This window comes from Festucalex cinctus, chromosome 14 (genome assembly GCF_051991245.1).
Source record: "Festucalex cinctus isolate MCC-2025b chromosome 14, RoL_Fcin_1.0, whole genome shotgun sequence".
Taxonomy (NCBI): domain Eukaryota; kingdom Metazoa; phylum Chordata; class Actinopteri; order Syngnathiformes; family Syngnathidae; genus Festucalex; species Festucalex cinctus.
In genome coordinates, this window is record NC_135424.1 from 6,918,794 (window position 1) to 6,937,491 (window position 18,698).

The following is an 18,698-nucleotide window of genomic DNA, read 5'->3' on the forward strand; positions in this document are numbered from 1 at the left end:
GGTGTTTCCTTGACACTTTATTGAGCCAAAGGAGGAAGGTGCAGAAACCGCTCCCCCTTTTTCTCAATGGGACCTCTAATCTTCTCTTTCTCCTCTGAAGGGTTTGGGCCCTGGGCTGCCATGCGCTGGCCCCTGCCAGGTCGGGCCTGGCACTTCTTCCACTAGCTTGGCAGGCATGTGTTTATAAAAGCCACTTGTTGGGGCACAATACTTGAACTAACTTCTTTTGAGGGAACAGTGTGAATCTGTGTAAAGCCTTTTCCCAAAGTCCTTTAGGAGGCGACGGGCCATTGAGAGCGCACGAAGAAGGGGATTACCTTCCTCGACAGCGGTGCATTTCCGAGAGAGCTGATTAGCTCCGCGCGCATTGTTAAATCGAGCAAAGGCAGGTCCTAGAGGAGTGAAAGGAGCCAAATAGGTGGGCCCGTCGGGATAAAACAGCCGCAGGAAGCCTCGCACAAGTTTTCCCAACATTTCTCCCCTCCGCCCGAACACTCCGCTAAGGAGGTGCGGCGTGAAAAAGGAGATTAGCATACAAAATTAGAGGCGGGATGATTTTTATAAGGGCGACTTGCCTCATGGCCTCCTCCAAGCTCCCCCCCTCCTGGCTATACTACTCTGTCTGGACAAAGTTAATTAAACTAGTATTAAACAGTAAAGAAACTCAGGCGTTCTTTTGAGGATTACCAAGACGAGGGAGGGTACAGGAGGGATTTGTTGTGGGGGCGAAATTGAGAAAGGCACGACGGAGGGAAGTTGAAGGGTTTTCCTTTCTTTGTCGAACACCCCCCAGGCCCCACCTTGAGGACCCTAACCCTCTTGTGTGAACAATGCGAGGAGTCGCGTTATGTTTACTTCAAAACGACAGTCACGAGATGAGGCGGAATGATATCAGGAAGGATTTATTATTCTTTCATTACAGATGAATAGAAAACAAACACAACTAATAACTATACAACTAAGGTAAGGCGGTGCAATAAATTAACAATGTACAGTACAAAGTGCTTCATCTTATATACATTTAAATACATCAAAGGGGCAACAAACTGGTTAGAATTAAATTCAGATCAATTGTCATGACCTAGATCGCCACTGAACGGCGAAGGTTTGCGAGGGTAGCGGATGTTCGTTCAAGGTCACAAACGATCGCAAAGACATTCACCAACAGTTTTGATGGTGGCAAACGTTTTTTTTGCCACCAAGACATTTTCAACAAACGACAAGAAAAACAGTTTGTAAAACTGTTGCCGAACGTCCTTGCGACTTCCTCGTCCTCTGAGTTTTTTGTGACCTTCTACGAACCCTAATGAAATATCTCAATTCTCTGCTTTCGCAAAACTTCACACTCAGAAGGATACAGGCTTAAGAATCGAAACAGACAATTCAATTGAAAGTTTAGAGTGATTCGTTCTTGAAAGACCGTTTCCAACAAGTCGCAGAAACAATGACTTTAGGTGGACTTTTTGCACAATTTAGTGTTCAACGGAGCTAACAGTCGTGTTTTTGGAATGTGGGAGGAAACTGGAGGACCTCGAAAGCACACGCTAGCACTGTAAGAAAGTGCAAAGCCCAGATTCGAACTCTCAACCTCTGAACTGAGACAAAAGTGCTAAACACTCGGTCACTGTGCTCCCTAATGTACCTTTTCAAAGCCCTAATTGTAATTTTTGAGAAATATCTCTCTGAATTCGACATTTCTTTTGTGTTATATTTTAAGCAGTTGTCTTGAGATTGTCTTTTTTTCCTGGAAATGTACAACTTTTCCCTCCAGAAGGACTTTTTCTTGAAAAGTTATGGCTCAAAGGGAGGCTCAGTGCTTCTTGCTGGGCTTGAGGATCTTACGTCGTCCACCCGCGCTCTCGTTCCTCCCCCTGGCGCCTCCTTTCTTCACGCAGAAGAACTTGGTCACCGTCTTCCGGCACTGTTCGCACTTTACCGCGCAGCACCAGTGGAACTTACAGTTGCAGCTGGATACCGTCTCGGCCTTGCGCTCCTCCACGGCCAGGCCGCACTCGCCGCACAACCTCTTGCAGCTGCGCTTCTCCCACTTGCTCAAGTTCTTGCCCTTCTTCAGGCACTCGCGGCCCTCGGTGCCCGGCAGGCCCAGCGTGCGGTTCTCCAAGCAGTAGTCGGGCGAGTCTTCCAGGTGGACCAGCTCCTTCCGGGAGATGGAGCTGAAGGTCTCGGCCACGGCCCCCCGGCTGGCCGCGCTGTTCCCGGCCCCGCGGAGGAGGTCCACCTTCAGAGCTCTGTGGTACTTCTCCTTCAGGTAGTTGCCCACCTCCCTGAACTCGGGCAGCTGCAGCCAGCAGGTCTGCGTCGTGCAGCTCCCTGACACGCCGTGGCACTTGCACGTCTTCTGCATGGTCCCTTTCACCGCCTGCAGTCGGGATAAACGTTAAATAGAGCAGTGATTCCTAACCGTGAGAGATCATCAGGCCTCCCTTGGGGATTCATACACTAGTACAAGAAAATATGCACGTTAGGTCCACCTGTGGTCGCCATCCTCACGTTCTACTAGAGATGTAATGATAACGGCGATATAGGGATATTAAAATGTCCACAACATCGTTCTCGTCATGTTACAATATTAGAACCAGCACATCTCTGTCAAAAATTATTTCCTTTCGCCTCATTCAGCCGAACGCAGCATTGTGAACTACATAGACCATGATACTTTGCACCTCTAAGCCAATAGGAGCATCGGCTGCATGCTGTTTACAGAATAATTCAAAATGGCAGAGAGCAGTGAACCTGCTGGCATAGATTTAGCTCAATTTTCACTGCTGTTATGTACAAAAACACAATATTTTGACTTTTTTTAGGAGTTTTTTTTTTCCAATATTGTGAGTTTTTATACAGCATCACGAGCTTTTGTTATATCGCCAACATCCCCACAACTGGGGATGTCTTAACTGTCTTAGACCGTCGTGGTTAAGTGTTGCTATCATACGTGATTTAGCCTTCATCGTAATATTTTTCCTAGAGTCTACAGTGTTGAGTGTTTTGTTTCTTCTTTGCGTCTGTTAGATTTTTGTTTGTTTGTTTTCGTTTTGCTTCCTTGACACAAACAGACCCTTTTCATAAGGTTCATAAACAGGTGCCGGGGTACTTGCAGAAGGCAGAAAGTGAGCAACTACTGCTGACCTAAATAATTCATTTATTTATTTATTTTTAAAAAGCTGGGTTGGTCTTCCAGATAGACCCTTCTGTTTCTTTAGAAAATGTATTCTAGTGGAACCTGTGGGTGAGGAGGGTAATCAAGTAGATGTAAATAGTTGCACAGATTAGATTGCAAGACTACGTTGAAGTAGACTAGCCACTTTTAAAGAGACAGACTCGGTACCAAAACTCCATCACAAACCCAAGTAAAAATGAACAGATGTTGATGATGTTCAATGTCCCTTTACTGGGGTGTTTTTAAACCAATGGATTGTGTTGTCAACACGGCATATTCAAGTAAAACAGAAGGGTGAACTCATAATAAAAGAAAAAGGTGATCGCCTTGCGGTCCTCGGCTGTGTTTTTGTTGTCGTCTGTGCTTCCTGACTTTAACCAACACAAAACATATGTCGCTTGAAAAGAGGACGTCCTCTTTTTTTTTTTTTCTTTTTGTCAATCCAAAAGTTTCACATCGAATACCCGTCGTGCCCCCACTAGAAGAAATGGGAGTATTTATTTAGCCTGTTCATTATCATCATGTTTTCCGAGAGTGACAAGACCCAATGGAGAGTCCCATTGAGTGGGGTTATGAAAAAGGAGGGTTTTTTTCTCCTTTCTGTGCCCATTTTTTTCTGTTACAATGATGCTCCAGGTGCCGTGGGGATCCCGGGGCCCGACGGGGGGTTGCAAAGGCACCGTCAACAAAGAGCACTTCAGCTGCACGCCTGTGGTCCCCTCAGACTACCTCCGGAGATGTACAAAGACCAACATAAATGTGGGATCCTTATTGCAAGAATAAAACTAAACACTTATTTAAAAAACGGGGGGATAATACGGAACGGCGCGCAATGTCTGGCTCCCCTGGATCTCCAATTAGGCTTGCACGCCGGCGATCTTGCGATTCTCGAGTTGAGGGATTGTCATTCAGAGCTGGTAAATAGGCCCTTCTGGTACAGCGAACACACTGTTATGATCGGGGGACGAGTGGCACCTCACTTATAGCCGTGTGAAAGGGGATCCTTGGGTGGCACACTCACAGAGATGGGTGGGGGGGACGGATGTAATGAAGGAGTCCCGAAAATATCAACATCTCAATATCGTTTGGATACAAAAAACAAAAAGACATCAGTGGATGCTAAACCGTACCTTCCTGCCAGCTTCGTTGTTGTGCAGATTCATGGCCGCTCGGGCGTCCTGGCCGGTTTCCAAAGCGTCGACAAACTGTTTAGCGATGGCCTCGCCGAAGCCTACGTTATCGCTGCAGCCTCCCCATAACCAACCGTGACCACCTAGATGAAAAAAACACATTTACTTGGCATAGGATACAATGTCATGATAACCGGGTCACTGAATTTGATTAGTAACGGTAAAGACACACCCCAAATTTGTCCCAAATTAAGTTCCATAGTTTGCAACATGTTTTCTTAAGACGCTATATTTTTGGATAAAGAGAATTCTTCTCTGTTTCCATGAAAACTACCACAAATTCATATTGGAGTTCCTTTTTTGGTTCTTTTACCCTCAATATGTCTTTGCCACTGGAGAACACCTCATTATGTTGTTGCAATACACCAGAGAGATCTGTGAGCCATTTTGAATTCAGAAAATAGCAGACAGCAAAATAAATGATGTTATTTCTGAGATATAATAAATTTGTGATAGTGTCGGAACTATTGCATGTCTTTTCCGTTATTATAATAATATGAAAGACATCAAATAACTCTTACCTCTTTGTCCGTTCCGGGTGTCGTCGCAGCCACAGTTGTCGAAATCCCCCAGACTGCAGTTTCTGGTCAGCGTGTACATTACCCCAGCTGAGCTGATGGCATGCACGAACGCTGTCTCCCGATTGGCTGCAAGAGGGAGCCGTATAATCATCACGTGAATACCGTATTAGAGGCCACTATAATGTTGTTTTTAAAAATACTGTAAATGTATTTAGATACAAAAACACTGTAAGCATAACATAAAGAGAAATAATATAGGCCTTGTATACCAGTAAGTTTCCGCAAATAAAGATGTATAGTTCCCCCCAAAATTTGCAAATAAGTCAGTTGGTGAATCCCAAAGTTTGAAGATTAAATATTTTTATAAAGAGACAAAGTATTTAAAAAAATAACTTTTTCACAAAAAAAAATGTTTTGAACTATAACCTGTTAAATAACCGGATTATTAAAATTATGTAGTATTTAAAGGGCCATTACGCAGGATTCAGAGTTTTTGTACATTTGCGACCCCTCTGGCGAAACGCGGAATAGACGTCAGCAACGTGCACACGGCCAGGATCATGAGCATGACGTCATGCTCAGAGCAAAAGTTAAAGTTTCCAGCCCGACCGCACCAACATTATTTCACTTTACAGGAAAATAGGAACAACAGTCATTGTGCCACAGGTGTGCCTCCGGTCCATTATACAATTCTTAAAACATGTGTGGGTGAAAAATATGTTTATTTTAACACTCCAATTTCAGTCTTAAGTTGCGTCATGCCCCTTTGATATATATTACACACGTTTTTTTTTTTTTTAAATGTTTACGTCCAAAAAATATATAACTAAGGCTTAATGAAAATAAAATGGTAAATGACATTGAATATATATATATATATATATATATATATATATATATATATATATATATATATATAAAGTTATCTACTTTTTTAATAATAGTTTTGAATTTTGAATTGAAGAAAAAAAAAATATATATATTTTTTTTAAATAACCAACCACGATGTCCAGTTCTATATTACTGCAAACTACAACCACATAAAAAAAAAAGAAAGAAAGAAAAACAATTAATTTACCATGTCAATCAAAGTTGAGCATTCATTCGTTTGTACGGGCAGAATTTTAAAACAGCTTTTCTATTGCAGCTCTCTATTGTTCCTCATAAAATGTCTGGTGAATTTAATTCCATGTGCAAAGCAGCCAGCTTTCTTCCATCCTGATGCTAATTGGCTTTGTGCGTCGGCGCATTCACGACCAGCAGTGATCCAGTGAGAGTGTTGGATTAGTGTGTTTGTTTTGGCACGTGTGACAAAAGGGAATGCAACAGTCCCATACTGGGAATAGCGGCTATGAAAAGCTCTTTTGAGCATTTGGTCAATATTGGTCCATGTACTAGTATGCTTCTTGTCCAATGCAGCACACTATATTGTCTTACTAGTGAGGCCAACTTTGGCACACTATTCAGGCAGCTTTACTATAAGGTAAAACTATGCACGAGTTGACAACTGTGTGATATTAGTACTACTAGGGACATCATAAAATTCTACAAGCTGTTTGACTAGTATGCCAAAATTGTCGTTCTATTGTGTAGAAATGTCACAGACTAATGTAAAATACATTACTAGTAACCCAATTGTGCTGCTAGTGCACTGAAATGTCTGCTCTTCACTTACCGCTGCGTAGGCTGCTGTGCGTGGACAGGTGCAGCGCTCTCTCGGGGCAGTTCCAGCGATCCCATGCAAACTGGTGTTTGCACTCCTCGATGCCGCTCTGGGCCCCCGCCGCCACACTGCTGGAGTAGATCAGGTACGCCTGCACGAGACACGATCTCCATCGCATACAGTGCTGCCTTGACATTTGAATGACTTTTTACGGTTCTCACTGTGATGCCCTTGCATTTGGGAAAGGAGAGCCACTGTCGGCAGTTATTTATTAAACATAGGGGTATATTCACTAAGAATATACATTTAATTATGGCCATCAAGGCTCACCTGTTTTCTGGGTTTGGTCATGTGACATTTGCAAGAGATGTTATTTTCAGTCGCCAGCAGGTGTCAGCACAAGGCAAAATGGCCACCACCTGAGATGGCTAAAATCTGCTTAATTCATATTCCACAAACACAATATGAATCAGAATACCGTGTTGACACTATAGTTGGTGCACGTAGAACACATTAACGTCATTTGTTTTTTGTTTTTTTACTTGACTTCACTTATAAGAGGTGCATCAAATGTACTGTGTGCCACAATGAGCGTGTGAATGATCATACAGCTAATATGTCTCAAGTATCTTTTTTTTCTGAGGTAGAATGTAGCACCTCACACACTGACACCCTCACGCACACACCTACACATGGGGCCCAGGGTCTCGCTAATGATGACCACCCACTAAAGCAATAGCCGCCCTTGCCTCTTAACACATTCTGGTACACACACACACACACACACAAGCTCTCAATAAGGTCAAGTGTACGCATGCAGGAGGGGAAAGAATGAGGAAGAATATGGCTGCATTAATCCCACACAGGTAGCACACAAAAAGATGTGAAGGAGGAAAAAGCAAAAGCAGGAGCATGTTTTCTCTGGGGATGGGAAGTCGAGATCAAAAGGAAGTTGGCTTACCTTGGGTCCAGTCATCAAGAAATTATTCACTGACCTGGAAAAGGAGACAGCTTATTCAACTCCGGGAAGCTCAATGTCCATAACACATTCCGCTCATTAGCGCATGGGAAACTGTCACACAGAACCGATACGGACGGAAATATCCCATAATAGTCACATTGCTGATGCTGTTTCGATACAACTTAATGAATGGGAGGTTGTGGGAAATCATTTTAAGTCATTTGGAGTGAGGAAAAGTGAAGTTTTATTGAGCAGAAAGTTATAATACATAATAATTTATTAAAAAGTGCACTGTATTAAAAACAAATGTTACCCGCGCAGTCTTGTAGATTTCTATGCGGTAGTGTGGTGAGATAGAAGTTTTTAATATGCTCTGTTGACCATGCTAGTACCATAATTCAAAACATTTGCATCTCAAATCTTGTTTCCCCATTGAAATGAATGGTGATGCTATTAATCCGTTCCAGGCCCCCTCAAAATAAAATAAAAATAAAAAACACACACAATTTGTGTAATATGTTTCTTAATAAAGAAAATAGCACTCTATAATATTGTATTTTATAAAAACAAAGAGTAATAATATAATTTGTGTCATGATTTAATGTTTTAATTCATATATTTATATGTAGAGCTGTGCACAAATCGCTGATGACTGAATAGAGAAGGCAATTCGCCATTAATAACAAAATCATCATAACATATCAACATATAATATATATAACGCATCATACAGTATAGATTTGTAACAATTATCAACATACAACAAATAACCTGTATTTGTTTTCAAAATAGCGAATTTGAGACTTTGTAACATCCTGTAGAGTGAACAGTAAGCACTTTAAAGTGTAAGTGCACTCCATTTACCATTATGATCAAATTACCATTATGATTTGCACATTTTGTGGATATTTTTTCCACAAATCTATACTGTTTGTCAGTCAACATGTATATGTTATTTTACCAATATTATTTATTGTTAAAAAATAAATAAGTAATAAATAAACATTGTTATTTATTGATCAGTAAAAGTGTTGAAAATGGCTCGATCTGAAAATGCTCATGATGTTCATGGTTTGACAAGCAGGCCATTTTGTGTTTGTTTGTTTTCTAAAAACAAATGATATTGGAGGTAAGAGGATTCCACCCGACACCATAGCAAATTCTTTTATTAATAGCAAATACTAAATACTATACTATTTTTCTTAAATTAATAAAACATAATATATTTTGTTTCTGTATTTGAACTGCATTCTATAATTATGCAAAACACTTTGCAAGATCATTATGTGAAAAAAATTAATCAAATGCACTCTACTTATTTACTCGCTTACCTTCTTACTTGCTTACCTATTTATTTACTTAAATACTTAATTACTTACTATTTACTTATTTACTTACTTGTATACTTACCTATTTATTTTCTTACTGTACATAAAGTTTTGCTAACTTACTGACTTTTTAATGTTTTACTAAACCTTTTTTTTTTTTTTTTACTTATTCACTTATTTATTTGTTTAACTTACTTTTTACTTAGTTACTTTTTACTTAGTTTTTGTTACTTAATTACTTAGGCCTGCTACTTGCTTCCCTATTTATTTACATATAGACTTATTTGCTTACTCATTCATTCATTCATTCATTTACTTATACTTACAAATTACAAAAACAACATGAATTTTTTAGACCAAAAGATTTAATTAATTGATCATTTAATAAAATGTGCATTTTCAGTATTTTATGTATTTTAGGTTTTAAATGATACTCAATAAATTAATTGGAATGAGTATAACAAATTCAGAATATTTCATTTTCTGCAATGCTCTAATTAACAGTATGTCATGCATCGTGAGTAGTTTGTTGAGTTTACTTTGTTTAATCCAAATATTATAAACAGCAAAACCAGAGCAACTGATCATTTTGTATTGTGCTCTCTACAAAATGATTCTCTCTTTAACTTTTAACCCCTACCCCCAACAAAATTACCTGCACGCACTTTTGATGCTAAATGCACAAAGAACAGAGGAAGTGTGTCGGCTGGAACTCACCAGCAGCAGTAGGACCTCATGTGCGCCAGCAGGATGAAAATGTAGAAGCAAACCTCCCAGTGCATGAACATGCTGACAGGTGACCAAGGAGATGGCGACTGAAGCTCGCACGGAGCTTCTTCTGCAAAGTGGAAGAGGAGGATGAGGAGGGAGTGCTCTGAAATGGAGCCACTCTCTTCCCCAACAAGAGATTATCTGCTTAATTAAAGATTGCCCCAACAACTGCACCCCGCCTCCCCCTTCTTCTTCGTCTTCTTCTTCTTCTTCTTCTTCTTACCCTCGCGGCCAATCCCATGAGTCGCAGTGGTGGTGGTGAGAGGAGACTGAGATGATCAAAAGGGGCACCCTGGGCCTCGAGGGACGATCTGCTTAATCCAGCACTGAAGGAAAAAGTGCAACACTCGAAAAAGACAAAAAAAAAAAGTCATCCAAGTGATTGTCAAGAGGGATTAAGAGACGAACATGTTGGTTAGATAAAACACAAAATGTGTTTGTGATTCAAGTTAAGTCAAGTCATCTTTATTTATATAGTGCTTTCAAACAGCCTTAGCTGTCACAAAGCGCTTTACAGAAACACAAAAAACAAACATAAAACATTATCAATCAGTGATGGCATGTATCAGTGGTGAAAATGTTTTTCTTAATCCCATATTTGCTGTTGAGAAGGTTGTCGTCCATGTGGATTAGCAAATAGAAAAAATACAGCAGCTCCTTATACGACGAAGTCCTGCTATAATTTAAATTTTTATTTCTTTACATCAAAATTATATATTTTAAAATGTGTATATGTTTTTTTATGCTATATGTCATATAAATGCATTTAGTATTTTATAATTTAATGGAAATTCTTCAATTCATACAGCAATTTAATATATGTGTTTTGTATTATTAATTTAAAAATAATTTAAAATACATATATTCATGTTATAATACCCTTGTGGGGAATAAGAAAATTCAGAAAATGGATGGATATATTTGTTAATTAGTAAAACTTTATTTGTTTCAAAAACCATTGAAAATACGTATGACACTTTTTATTATTTGAAAATTCCGCAAAATTCTAAATTCATACATAGGCATATAGGTCACAAGTTAGAACGGCGTCCTCACGACATACGTCGTCAAAATCGACGAATCGAAATCAGAACGCGCAGCACTAACCTCGAAGTCAGGTCAGAATTACAGTGTTTTTGGGTTATTTGACATAACAAACATTTCTAGGCTAAGGCAATACAATGAAATCAAATGATAATGAAATGTGTTCGTGCTCATTCAGTTGCCCAAATAAATCCCGTCTTGCATGCAGGTCCCTCTCCTTGGAAATCCAACCTTCTTGTGTGCAAATTAGGATTAGCACAAAATACTTTCAAAGGATGTTTTTGGATTAAGACTTAAAGGGAAGTCGTTTTTTATTTTTTTATTTTTATTTTTTTTTTAGGAAGACGTCAGAATGTGGCCACTTCATTAGGTACACTCGACCCGTGTGATTAAAAGGAAATCAAAGTATTTTTGTTTTCATATTTGAAGATCCTTATTCGGTACCGTGTTTGGAAAGGGGATGATTAGAATATGATTATTTCGTTACTGTAAATATATTTGTCATTTATTTGTACTGTAACTGTTGGCTACTTGGGTTTTCTTTTCTTTTCTTTTTTTTCTTTTTTTTTTTTTTTAGCGGACCATTTCATTTCGAAAATGTTGTTGTGTACATGTACAAGAACAATCGGTATTTAATCATATAATTTTACCGGTCCATCACACCCATTAACAGTACACTTTGTTAGATTTTTTTTTTTAGTCATGTGCTGGCCCAACCGTACTCGGGCACCTAAAACACATGCGGAATAAATACTTGACAAACACAATTTTTGGTGTGGAAAAAATTAACGAATTAATATTTCATAAATTACGTTTTATTTAACCATGTAAAGTTCATTGAGGACGACAGTGCGTATTGCATAATTTAATCACTCTTTTTGGCCGGCAATTATCCCAATTTGTCCAGCAGGGGGCACTTACTGCACAGCTCCATTGGCCTTCCAATGCCATACATTTTCTGTCGCTCCCTTTTGTCGCTATCTGATTCCATCGTGTTGAACGCCGACATGTTTACTAAGTAGCTGCTTTGACGACCAACGGTGACACTGTGGTTGTACCGCAGCCAACTGTCAAAACGAGGAATGTCCAACAAACGAGACGGCGTGCGGAGCTATCTGAAATATGCGCAGTGAGATAGTGACGCATGTACGCACAATTGTTTTTTTTGTTGTTGTTTTTTTTGTTTTGTGTGTGTGCGTGCGACCAACAGGAGTTAAACAGATGAGAATCACAAGGTTGAGTTCGGGGCACTCAATTAAGAAGTACAAGATGTCCCACAAAAACATACTGAATGGCTGCAAAAAAAAAGAAGAAAAAAGTATCTCATATAGAACGCAACAAAATGATCATACAAAGTAATTTATCAGGTATAAAGTTTGTTTTTATTCTCAGCCACATTCTTTGAAAATTTGTGCCATTTATTTATCAATTAACACTGTAAAAAAATTGTCTACTTACCATAGTCACTTCCAAATAGGTCAAGTAAAGCAACAATGATACCACACCATCTTTGGATGATTTGTGCTTCTGTTTATATTAGTAGATCACCCTTGTAACTGCCCCATGTGTCTCTGAGATTTTTTAATTTTTTTTGCAGCCCGTGTCTGACTGACATTCTTATCTGAAGGTGAACCTTTATCTTCAAATCAAAAATTACAGCATAAATATACGGATGAGTGAGTTTTCTGCACTTGTGCAGATAAACTCATTGACCCTTATGTCAATACGACGCTATAACGTCCAACCACTATGCTCGCATTATATTTCATTCGGATTAGCCAAAAAGATAACAAATGTGAAGTTTAGTGGGTTTAGGATGCTGAGATGTTAAACAGAAGCACAGATAATGGATGAATGGATGGAATGTGTTTGTATTATTTTAAACATATGGAGTGAGTTTGCAGTATATGTGTTGCGGTAGGTAGTAAATAGATCTTCAAATGATGTTCAACTTGAGCCACGTAGCTAATTTCAGTAAGACAAAAATGAAGCATTTTTGTTGCTTTTCAGAAATTACACAGTAAAAGCTAACTCACAAAATCTGGTGATGGGCATGTTCTTAGCCGTAAACATTATTATTTAAGTTTCTAAACTGGAAAAGATTAATAAATATCACATAAATTAAGTCTTCTGCAATCGAGTGCAATTCGTCAACGCATTTGACAAATACCGCATTTACCACTGCACAGTAACGACTTTAATTGGGAACTATAAAAACTGAAAGGCATATCGGTCAAAATGTGCTTATCGTTATCGAATGTAGTTGTGACACTGAAAAATGCTATAGGTTGTTTTTCTAACCCACTCACGGAGTGCAATTTTGAGCAGATTTGGCTACTTTTACCCAAGGTTGGGTTAATTATATTTGGCCCAATTTTGTTCTGTACTGAAGTTGAAGTAACTTGGATGTAACAAAAGTTGGTAATAAAATTTGTATGTTTTTTTTTTTTTTTTTAAACACAGCTACTGTATACTGATAACCTGGTAACCCATTTATTGGTAGCTATAGCTACCTCCAGGTACTCGAAACAGTACCTTATAGAAAAGTGTCTAGTCAGTACTGTACAGTGGAAAAGGACAAGACTAAGCCACCCCATTATCCTCCCAATGTTGTCAATCTGGTATAAGGGTGAAAACTGTCTGTGTCTCTTAATCATCATCGTCATTATCATCATCATTATTATAATGTGCTGCTAATATTCCGACTCAGCCAGTTTTAGCGCTGCCGTCGCCCGTCCGCTGCATGCGGGTCGCTATCATCTCCTTGGACGCCTCCCTGCGCTCGCCGGCCAGACGTAGAAAACACATGAGGTCGATGAAGGCGGTGGTCAGGTTGAGCCTGCAGCCAAACTCGCTGGTGGCGTAGTCGAAGGGGAACGTGTGGTGGTAGTTGTGGAAGCCTTCCCCTGGAGAAGGGAGAGAAAGGGTTAAGAATGCTGACTCAGGGTGGGAACGTTAACAACAAGCAGCAGTTTGGCTAATTGTGATATTCTTCAAAACGTTTCGCTAAGTAAACACAAAATTCTACTTAAAAAAATCATTGGGAAGAATAAATCTTTTTTTTTTACCATTTATTAAACAATAAAAATTTCCCTTTCAACCTCTCTATTTGCATAAATCAAGTCTTCTAAAAATGGAATTTCGATACCTAATGTTTTGTAAATATTGGGATAGAAGGATCTCAATGGTGAATATTATTAATTATTTTTTATGCTCTTTTTGTAACATAAGAATAGGTTGTAAGTTTAGCACATTTCTTATCCAATACAAAAAAAAACATTACTACTGCAACTGACTAAACAGTTGTGACCGTCTCACCACTGTAAGTTAATGTTAGACTAAGTAAGGCATCGCGAACAGAGGACGGCTTGTACAGTTAAATATTTATCTTGGGTTAAACTTGCTGAAATAACAGTACACGATTGCTGCATTTACGGAATTGGAAAGATGTGGCATGTTCTGAATAAGAAGATTTTCGCCACCTCCGTGACACAGGGGTTCAGCTTAGGTGGAGGTCTCCTCGTGAGTGTCAGGTTAGTTTGCTTAAAAGCCAGAATGAAACATAAACAGTGTAAACATTCGTAGACAAACGAAGGAACGTGATTATTGGATGTTTGTCTGACATTTGCTACTAAATAGCTCAAAAAGAAATGCATTCAAATAACCATTCCTTAAAGGTTTTACCAGAAGACATATGCTAATTGTTAGCTAATCTATAGCATTTAGCATTGTTTGCCAGCTAAAGCGTTTTCCTACCTATGGCACTGAAAGCGACAATCCTGTTCTCCCTGGGGTTGATGGTGTGGTCGTACGGTCTGTTGCCCCACATGTGTGCGGCGCTGTTGACCAGCCAGGTGGCGTTGAGCCCGATGGCGTACCTCAGCATCACGGGCAGGAAGTAGCCCACTCGGAGGGACTCGCCCCAGAAGTACCAGGGCACCAACATGGGCACCAGGAAGCACAAGATCAACACAGAGAGCTTGTAGTGCCTGAAATCAACAAATATAGTAAATGAGACAGCAAATCTGATGTTTTGGATGCACAACGGCACACGGACGTAATCAATTTTGACCACCAGAGTTTTTCCGTACCGTCTTTGGAACATGACCACTTTATCGGCCTTCAGGTCGGACAGCTCCAGTTTTCGACCCTTCTCCACGACGTCGGGGTGCTTGCGAACCAGCAGCCAGCCGATGTGCGCGAAGAAGAAGCCCCGCTTCGCGTTGTGCGGGTCGGCGTCCGTCTCCGAATATTTGTGATGGACGCGGTGGTCCCTCACCCACTCGTAAATGTCGTTCTGCACGCGAGAAGAGAAAGCCACGTCACATGCTGGACGGATGCTGCAATTTCGGACATACGGACGTTTCTGTTCGCATGTGTTGTTGCTCAATGTGTGTTAAAGTAGCAGTTACTTATTGTAACATCTATGCTAATTTTTAGCCCAAAGATAGCGTTTGCCATAATATGGTGGCATTTAGGAGTGTGACGATATATTGATATCGCGATAAATCGTGATACTTTGTCAACCAATCGATTAGGTATACGTCTACGCAAGTATCGTGATATTTTATAGTTAATATTCATCCACTATAACAGCTCCAATGTTCATGACTTATTGAGCAATTACTTGGCGGGCCACTAGAGGGAGCGCCTCATAAGAGTGGCGAGAAAATGGACGAAGTCTTTAGGCGAAGAAGACTCATGAGCTTAGTTTTTTTTAATTATTATCCATCCATCCATCCATCCATCCCATTTTCTTGACCGCTTATTCCTCACAAGGGTCAGGGGACTGCTGGGGCCTATTAAATTATTATTATTATTATTATTATTATTATTATTATTATTATTATTATTATTACATATTATGTTTTATATTTATATATTAAATATATATATGTGTTTGTATTATAGTTATATTTATTTATATTATTTTTATTATTATATTATGAATTATATTATTTTTATTTATTATTTATTTATATTATTTTATGATTAGTTTTATTGTAGATTATTGTGGATTTATTACCTGAGCAATACTGTATATCGATAAGCGTGGTATCATCATATCGTGAGATAATCATTATGGTGAGCCTTGTATCGCATATCGTATCGTATCGTATAGCCAGAGGTTCCCACCCCTACTGGCATTAAGCTAAGCTAATGGTTGGTTTGTTTGAATGCAATGAAACCAAATTTATTGTCATTGAACATATATAGTACAGGGCTACAAAATTCACGCGAAACTTCCCAGCTGTCCAAGAGACAGAACTAAACAGGAAGCCTGACGGTTCGCCAGACGGCGCCCAGGTTTTCTGAGATCAAAGTGTTGTACCTGAAGGGATTGTACCTGAAAGGCCATTGAGTTGGCAAGAGCCAAGAAGACCCTGAGGGCCGGTGAAGCCTTGTATGATCTGTGACTCCACAACCTGTGCGCACCCGCCGTCACACCCAAGGCACTGAAGAAGAAGCACGTGGCAGCTAGCGCAAAGAGAAATGATAACGTGTCACTTGTTAGGCCGACATCGGGACTGGGCATGAGGTCAGGTGTGCGGTTTGTTGTTGTCTGGCGCGAGCATGCAGGGGCCTTCTGGCAGCCAAAGACGAATTGTGTTGTGGTGCCACGCGCTCCACAATGGAATGTCTATGGGAGTGCTGATTGTGCTTTGTCTTCCACTGTGAAATAATATGCAGCCCAGCATTGCAAAGAAAAGGAGGGGGAGCTTGAGGGGGGTTGGGGGGGGCAGACTAGAGACAAAGTGAGGACTGTTCAGGAATTTGTAAAATGCACCGGTCGTCTGCTGTATAGGCCGCAAATTCAAATAGTTGTATCTGGAAAATTATTTGAATAATGGGGGCAATTTGTCATTAATCTATTCAAGCTCCTCAAAAACACATACTCTGAAAATCAGCACTATAATATTGCATTATAAAGCGTGACAAAATAGCACCTGTTTAATTAAAAATGTTTTAACAAGTTTAAATGTGTTTAAATATGTCCACTGTTGTCCCAAAATATGATTGGTGCCCTTCAACTCCAGTCCTGTAGGTGGCAGTAGTGTGCTTAACACAGTAGTTGGCAACTAGCAGACAACTTTGGCATGTTTGGTCTTAAATAACATGACTATTGCATCAAATAAACATTAGTGTAGATTGTACAGGGTACAAATAAAGCTTGGCATTAAATTAATTTCTTGACAAACAACTTAAAAAATACAAAGGAAGTACTTTTTATTCATATTATAACTGTGTGTGTACATCTTAGGGCTTTTTTTTTTTTTTTTTTTAATAATGTAACTAAATATCCATTCATCAATACAGTATATTCCTAATCAAATTGCACTATGTGCATGTGTTGAGGTCTTGGCAGTATATTTGAAGATATCTTTTGATTCCTATGGTCACGGGGACATTACAGTGACAATCAAGGGCGTTAAATATTTGTTAAATAATATCACTAAATATACACACTTGTTGTATATTAATAAAACCATATTTTTTAGACAAATATACTATTATTAGCAATAACATAGCGACCCAACGTCCCCAAACCTTTGATCTATGCACTACTTGTACTTCTAAGAGTCTACGTACTTTTACTATATCAAAGCAACATATAATCATGGTTACCGGTACTTACTCCAGGCGAGTGTGCGCGCACATGCGGCAGGAATGAGGAAGACTCCGTAAAGAGCACCGGCGTGCAGCATCACCATGAGCCAGATGTTCCTCCATACCAGCGTCCTGGGGGGTCTGGGACCTAATTCTGTTTTCTCCGCGTAGGTGTCGTCAAACGCATCCTCCGCCAACGCCCGGGACTCCTCCGCGGTGGTTGCTGTGCTCTTGCCATGGGGGCTGCTCTCGAGCATTTGGCTGCAGGGGTCGCGCAAACAAACGACAGTTGGCAAAGCACCCGCACCTAGAAAGGTAAAAAGAAACTTTTGTTGACATTTAGAAGAAGAGTTGACTTTGATTGATTTGGTTGTCTGTGCTCACCGTGCAGTGGTCCAGAGTGGAAATGTCGTGTGCGCGTGACAATGAATGAAGTCCTCCTTATTATGAAGTGTGTGCGCGCACGCGCGCGCGTGTAGTTCTGAATGTCCTATTGGCTCTTTGCTTCTCTGATGTTGTGTGACTGTGTGTGCGTGTTCACAACTCCCACCGGGTTTACACTTGTCAACAAGAAGACTGTGACGCTTAAAAAAAATGTGTAGAAAGTCAAAATGAACACAAATACATTATAAATGGTTGTTAGCAGGGGCAAATGTTTTTTTAGCAGAGGAAGTATGGCTCCCCCTGCTGGCCGACACGGAGTCGAGGATTACTTTAATTTGACGTCTCTAAAAAATGTTTTGTTTTTAATTAAAAGTTTAATTATTGGATAGCAGCAATATTTTACAGTAGTTCATTATGGTAATAGTTTATTTTATTCCATATGGTTTAAAATGCAGGTAATATTAAAGATAAATAAATTTTAGATCTTTCTACAGTTTGTGTCAAGCCACATTTCCTGTTAAGTCGATCGTTTTTTTTTTATTTTATTTTTTTAAGTGTAAAAATGTCTTGGTTACCTAACAAAGAATGAGTGGTACTTATCACACTTGGCATAAAATGGTTATTTTTTATGTATGAAAAATATATTTTTACAGCATTTATCCACGACAAAAAGCAAGAAAAAAAATCCTCCACTTAATCAAGATGAGTTGTTTTTTTGTTTGTTTTTTTTGGCGAGCAAAATGCATTCTTTTTTTTCTTTTCTTTTTTTTTAATTAACATTCACAGCTTTGCAACAAACATCAGATCAAAGTCTCCATCTTGTTTACATCCACAGTTTTGAAAGCAAAAATTCCACATTACAAATAAATAAATAAATAATAATAATAATAAAAATAAGACGATGACAAAGAAAATAGCATAAGGCACAAACGTTTCTTGTTTCTTGTCAACTTTGGGGAATTAATATACAAATTAATTTCCAGAATACGTCTTACATACATACCAGATACGAAAATCGTTATGCAGTTTAAAGACAGAAAAATACAAAA

General features: G+C 39.3%; 3 protein-coding genes across 5 annotated transcripts in view; 1 reads left to right on the plus strand and 2 right to left on the minus strand.

Moving 5' to 3' along the window:
• Positions 1-18,698, plus strand: part of cfap36 (cilia and flagella associated protein 36) — a 42,963-nt gene that overhangs the window by 7,918 nt on the left and 16,347 nt on the right. For 2 of the 3 annotated variants that reach the window (XM_077496334.1, XM_077496332.1), the window contains 2 exons: positions 6,575-6,697; positions 17,437-17,580. The gene's annotated coding sequence lies outside the window, so the exon portion shown is untranslated. Of the gene's footprint in view, positions 1-6,574; positions 6,698-17,269; positions 17,581-18,698 lie in introns of those variants that run through there. The other variant, XM_077496335.1, reaches the window with a different exon arrangement.
• Positions 890-9,798, minus strand: wnt8b (wingless-type MMTV integration site family, member 8b). The gene is made up of 6 exons (XM_077496339.1): positions 9,559-9,798; positions 7,514-7,547; positions 6,565-6,703; positions 4,890-5,015; positions 4,309-4,451; positions 890-2,380 (listed from the first exon to the last, which is right to left on the minus strand). The coding sequence occupies exons 1-6, from the start codon at positions 9,627-9,629 to the stop codon at positions 1,811-1,813; spliced, it is 1,083 nt and encodes a 360-aa protein (XP_077352465.1). The 5' UTR covers positions 9,630-9,798; the 3' UTR covers positions 890-1,810.
• On the minus strand, positions 12,016-17,797 carry scdb (stearoyl-CoA desaturase b). The gene is made up of 6 exons (XM_077496340.1): positions 17,650-17,797; positions 17,294-17,572; positions 16,004-16,134; positions 14,748-14,953; positions 14,413-14,645; positions 12,016-13,562 (listed from the first exon to the last, which is right to left on the minus strand). The coding sequence occupies exons 2-6, from the start codon at positions 17,520-17,522 to the stop codon at positions 13,363-13,365; spliced, it is 999 nt and encodes a 332-aa protein (XP_077352466.1). The 5' UTR covers positions 17,523-17,572; positions 17,650-17,797; the 3' UTR covers positions 12,016-13,362.

Bases quoted from the DNA above. Each gene is read 5' to 3' on its own strand.
- scdb (XM_077496340.1), bottom strand. From the start codon at position 17,522: ATGCTCGAGAGCAGCCCCCATGGCAAGAGCACAGCAACCACCGCGGAG. The intron at 16,135-17,293 runs GTAAGTACCGGT...TCTTTGCGCTAG, and splicing joins TGCGCGCACACTCGCCTGGA to CTGCCACGTGCTTCTTCTTC. The intron at 14,954-16,003 runs GTACAATCCCTT...TCTCGCGTGCAG, and splicing joins CCAACTCAATGGCCTTTCAG to AACGACATTTACGAGTGGGT.
- wnt8b (XM_077496339.1), bottom strand. From the start codon at position 9,629: ATGTTCATGCACTGGGAGGTTTGCTTCTACATTTTCATCCTGCTGGCG. The intron at 6,704-7,513 runs GTAAGCCAACTT...TGTCTCGTGCAG, and splicing joins TCTTGATGACTGGACCCAAG to GCGTACCTGATCTACTCCAG. The intron at 4,452-4,889 runs GTAAGAGTTATT...TTTTTCATCTAG, and splicing joins CACCCGGAACGGACAAAGAG to GTGGTCACGGTTGGTTATGG.